Source organism: Cynoglossus semilaevis, chromosome 4 (genome assembly GCF_000523025.1).
Source record: "Cynoglossus semilaevis isolate Cse_v1.0 chromosome 4, Cse_v1.0, whole genome shotgun sequence".
NCBI classification, from domain to species: domain Eukaryota; kingdom Metazoa; phylum Chordata; class Actinopteri; order Pleuronectiformes; family Cynoglossidae; genus Cynoglossus; species Cynoglossus semilaevis.
Window position 1 is genome coordinate 2802671 of NC_024310.1, and position 5380 is coordinate 2808050.

Below are 5380 nucleotides of genomic sequence, written 5' to 3' on the forward strand. Positions count from 1 at the left end.
ACGATACCGTGGCGCCGCGGATCCTCGGTTGGACGCGGATAGCCGGCCTCTCGCGGGTGCCGGTGCGCAGAGCCGTTCGAGACAGGGCCGGGGCGCGGGCGGGGCGGGGCCGGGCCCCCCCCCCCCCCCCCCGCCGCTCTGCCTCTTCTCTTCGATGAGTCGTTCTACAACTTCACCGTCATGGAGAATGACAAAGTGGCGGAGATCGTGGGTGTGGTGACCCTGCAGCAGACCGACGCCCCCCTGTGGTTTGACATTGCAGGTAAAAATCCTCCCGTGGGTTCGGCCGGTGGCGCGTCCCCAGGCCTGGTGCATGGCGTGGTGGGCTCCCACCGACGATGTCTGTTGGTGTTTTTTGAGGTGCAGCTTAGGTTTGTGGCCTCGCTGCATGATCTGTGCTGCTTTGCCCATCCCCGTCTCCATGGCAACAGCTTGTCCAGCTGCTGGGTCTGTATGCCTTGTGGGATGTAAAGCAGTAAAAAAAAAAAAAAAGCACTTTTATTGGGAGGGGAGGGTGGTGTTGTTTGCAAACTAAATTAAAATTCAGAAAATAAGACCTGTCTTCCGGGGTCCGTTTCCTTTGGTTATTTATAACCGCGTCTTATTCAGGTCTTTTCATGAAGCCTGCTGCGTTAAATGGCGTATTGTGAATTTGAGATCAAAATCGGACAAAATCTGTAGCAGGAAACGCCTTTGAAGTGTTTCATTTCGGTTCATTGGGATGAACCAGACCGTGTCACAGTTTGATGGCGGTTCTATAGATCTGTACAGCCACAGTTTGATAGTTTACGTCGGCCATTAACACTTTCCCGCACCGACAGCGCCCCCCCGCTGTGATGAAAGCACCGCGGCAGCCGATTCAGCCCGAACTGTAGAGAGAAAAAAGGCGCCCGGGTTCCCACAATGCACCATCCATCTTTCCTTTCTTGTGGCTGAGCGGTGGCCGTCAGCGTGTTTCCAGCTGGAGATACCTTCTGGCTTGTGCTCCTGGCTCTCCGCCCTTCCCATCATTCCTCTCCTCTTCCCCTAACGTCTCTGTCCGTTTGTCTCTCTCTCTCTGTGTTGACAAAGCTTCATCCGTGAAATTTTACGTTATGTTCAGGAGTTAGCGCTCCCTCAGTGACAGGGATAATAATTAGGGCTGACAAACAATAATCTGATTAATCATCATTAATCGGGAATAAGAACATTCCTAAACATGACATAGAAGTATTTTTTTTGTATGTTGCTGGAGCAGAAAGACATTTTTTTTCACAGCTGTTTTAATTGGTGACAAATCCAAATGGAGGAATTATTAGTATGGAAAAATACTAATAAGTTCAATCAAGTTTTCCAAAGTCTTCTTAGCAACTTTGTTCCTCATTTTAATGAACAACAATAAATTCAATTACATAATTTTCCTCTATTTGTAACTTCAAGTTAGAGCAAGAAAAAAAAACAAAGAGAAACAGACACCCCCCCCCCCCCCCCGCCCCGAGCCGGGGGGGGGGGGGGGGGGGTTCAATCTGGCCCACTTAATGAATTTTGAAAGTAAAAAAAATGCACAAAAACTTCATGTCCGTGACGTTTTTTCAAATAATAGTTCATTAAATATGAATATTTCTTAATATACTTTTACTTCTTTGCATAAAAACAAAGGGGAAAAACATGGACTTATTCATGGGTAATGAATAAGTCCATGGGTAATTATGTTATGATCGTACCGGTCCGCCCCATCCTGACATCTAATCAGAACCAAAATGAGTTTGACACCCGTGTCAAGTTAGCGTAAGTTAGCGCAAAAACGTCACTAAAAAAATGCTTCACTTCAAACACCTCCGTTTTCATGAGGAAACTCCAGAGTGAGTGAGTGTTACAACCAGTCTGCACACCTTAAAACCGCTGTTGTTTTTACCGGTGTTTGTGTTTGAATCCCGACTCTTCTGACTGTGAAGTTCCTTCTCCACGTGTCCGACAGCCGAGGGAGAATCATCATGTTTCTGTCGATAATCCTGTCAAAGTGAAGCCCTGGGATTACACAGCAGTCACACATGGTTAGAGCACAGAGCCGTGTGGGACACTGTGGGACATTTGTCGAGAGTTGGGACAGAAAAATGGACACTTTATTATTCAAGCAGATTAAATGTCTTTATTTTCTAAAAAAAAAAATCATCAGTGTGGCCAGAATTCACGAGTCGGTAAAGAAAACCTCGGTTAGAAGCAGGCGTGGTCTCCGTCTTGTCTTCCTCTCCCTCCTCCCCGTCCTCCTCCTCCCTGTCCCTCCAGTCTCACCGTCTCTTTCCTCTCTTCCCTCAATGCTTCATACCTGGAAGGTCCCAGGTCTTTCCGGGAGATGTTCTATATTCTGCAGAGCTCTTGTGGCAAGAACTGTTCCTCAGAAGGTATCTCACTTCCAAGTTTCCAAGTGTCGCCCCCTGCTGTCCTTTTCCTTTTCCTTTTTTTTTTCATCCATTTTTTTTGTTGTTGTTGGAGTTTATCGTCCTCCACCCTCGTGCTTGTCATCCATGCTGCTGACGTTCTGTGAAAAGTTGGTTGAACTGAAATGAAAGTGTGTGTGTTCGTGTGTGTGTGTGTGTTGCTCATTTATGGACAGTATTGCATCCTGGGTTAATTAAAGGCGTGGATGTTTGAGGTAACGACTTCCACCAGCGTTTTATCAGCTCCCATGGCGGCGACCTCGGGGTCACCTGGGTGACAGCTCAGTCTAATGACCTGCTGTTAGCAGCACCTGGACACACCGTCCGTCAGGAGTTTATGTTAGCCCTCGTGTGGGCAGGTTCACACACACACGTACACACACACACACACACACTGAAATCTTCCAGCACGTACTGACCCATTAGCTCCTCTAATGGAAGCGCTGGACTTTTTGGCAGCTGGTTTGGGACCAGGGGAGCAGAAGAGACTGCCTGAAGCAGCAACAACAACAAACACCGACACCGACACCGACACTGACACCACCTTCAACATCCACCACTCACACGTAGGCACTGGTAAATAAATGAACGGTGAAGTGGAAGAAGAACGGATGAGGTTGAAACGAACGGAGATGTTACAACAACATAGAAGTTCATGAAAAATTAGTTTTGTTTTACATTGTTGTACAGTTTTTGTGGTTGAAAACTGAAATTATAAATTGACTATGAAAAAAAAACAGAAATAGACAAAGATTTATTTTGATGGTCCTCAACCTTAAAACACCATAATAATAATTTTATAATTTTACAAACATTACAAAAGTTGGTTGACTTCACCGAACACTGGAAATATCCGTCTATATGCAGATGACGATCCGTTCAAACGCAGCGACCTTCAGTTTCACGAGACACTTTGATCGTCGCTGTTTGATCGAACAGTGACATCGTAGTAGTTTGCTGTTAGCAAGCAGGCTAAAAATAATTTAGTGTCATGTAAAAATGTGTCACCTTCATTTTGGTTCAGGCAGAAATGTTGAAAAACTTCATCAACATTTAAAACAAAATCCCTCAAATATATATTTAACAAAATACTGCCAACAACCACAAAACCCACCTGACAGTACCTCTGGGGTTCCCCTAGGGGGACGTGTTGCACACCACTGCTATAGATGAATGAGCACATCCATCCATCCATCCATCCATCCATCCATCCATCCATCCATGCATGCACACACACCACATCCTCTAAACACACACTAGGGATCCATTTATAGACCGAGCGACTCGCGCCCCACCCAGCACACTGAGCCACACACACACACACACACACACACCCACGGTAACCAGCTGCACACACACAAACACACACAAATCTTCAAACTGTTAATGTTTAGGCTAAAAAAAAACAATAATCAAAGTGCTTTAAATACAGAGAGAAAAATGATTTACATCAGCGACAACAACCGTGCTACACAAACACAAACACAATACAGAGAGAAAAATGATTTACATCACGACAACAACCGTGCTACACAAACACACACAAACACACACACACACACACTCTGAATCAAAATACCAGCGTAATTACACACGGAGTCGAGCGACTCTCCAAACGTCTGTGTCGTTTCTGTGGCTTCTTATTTTTTTTTATTTTTTTTTTTTTATAAAACAGGTGTTAAAACCTGGTGCGTCAGCGTGAGCATCACTCCTGCTGCGCCTCCTGCTGGCTGCAGGGTGAGGTGAAACAGGCGGTGGGAAACCGTTTTAGAAACTGTTTTTTTTTTTCTTCTTCGCTGGTTTTGGAGTGTTGGATTTTCCTTCTCCCTGTAATTTGGCGACATGAGACCAGAAGCTTTTTCTGGGCTCAGCGGGACTTTTGCCAAACCCTGGTCTTCTCTGTGACCTAAATGAGGAGGAACCATTGAAACGGCAGACGCGGCCGTCTGTATGTGCCGTGGACCACGACACCACAGACGTTCATCTACTGTATTATATGGACAAATATACTGGAAAATATTACTCTGAAGTTTACTGCAAATATTATTCATTTTCCATTTTAACACTGACTCTAAATCTACAGATTTATTTTTACGATGCAAAATATTTGACATTAATGTCTTATAAATATATGTTTTAAAAACTGATAATTACCACATTTTCCTCCTACAATAACGAACCCTTGAACCCAACAGTGTCATTAAATATTAAATCAAATACGGCTTTAGTCCGACGGCGGTGGAACGTCCTCACGTATCATTTATTCATGATTATTTCCTGCTGTTGCTTTCACTGACACACACACACACACACACACACCTGTACCTGCCATATGTTCCTGCATTAATAGCCACTAATATGGTGCAGACAGTCACAGGAACACACACACACACACACACAGTGTGGCGTTGGTGTGTTTGCACGGCCGCTGCTCATGTACATTGTGTTTCTGTGATGTTTGCACGGCCGCTGCTCATGTACATGGTGTTTCTGTGATTTTTTTTTTTTTTTTGCTGTTGATTTGCACAGTGATGTGTGTGTGTGTGTGTGTGTCAGCGCTCATCCCAGTCTCCCTCGTCCTACAGCCATCCACTGGTGACTGTTTGAAACCCATATATTTATATGTATATTTTCTTACCGTGTTGTTGTTGTTGTTGTTGTTGTTGTTGTTGTTGTTGTTGTGACCTGTGGGAGTTTGTCACATTTCTGTGGGAACTCCTGTGGGTCAGTGTCCATATTTGTCCCTCTTACCGACTGTGTCTCTCTCTCCTCACTGACGCCCTCCTGTGGAGCAGGTGGGAACAGCGACAGTGTCTTTGACATAGAGAAGGCCGTGGGCACCATCATCATCGCCAGACCCCTGGACGCGGAGCAACGATCCTTCTACAACCTGACGGTGCAGGCCACGGACGGAACCACCACCGCGTTCACACAGGTACAGACCTCAGGCTAATTAGCCTTAA

The 5380-nt window shown here is 45.3% G+C and overlaps 1 protein-coding gene across 1 annotated transcript in view; it reads left to right on the top strand.

Moving 5' to 3' along the window:
- The window catches only part of fat3a (FAT atypical cadherin 3a), a 127139-nt gene that overhangs the window by 93463 nt on the left and 28296 nt on the right, over nucleotides 1-5380 (top strand). The window contains exons 8-9 of the mRNA XM_025054841.1: nucleotides 123-262; nucleotides 5213-5352. Of these exons, the coding sequence (XP_024910609.1) occupies nucleotides 123-262; nucleotides 5213-5352 (280 nt within the window). The remainder of the gene's footprint in view (nucleotides 1-122; nucleotides 263-5212; nucleotides 5353-5380) is intronic.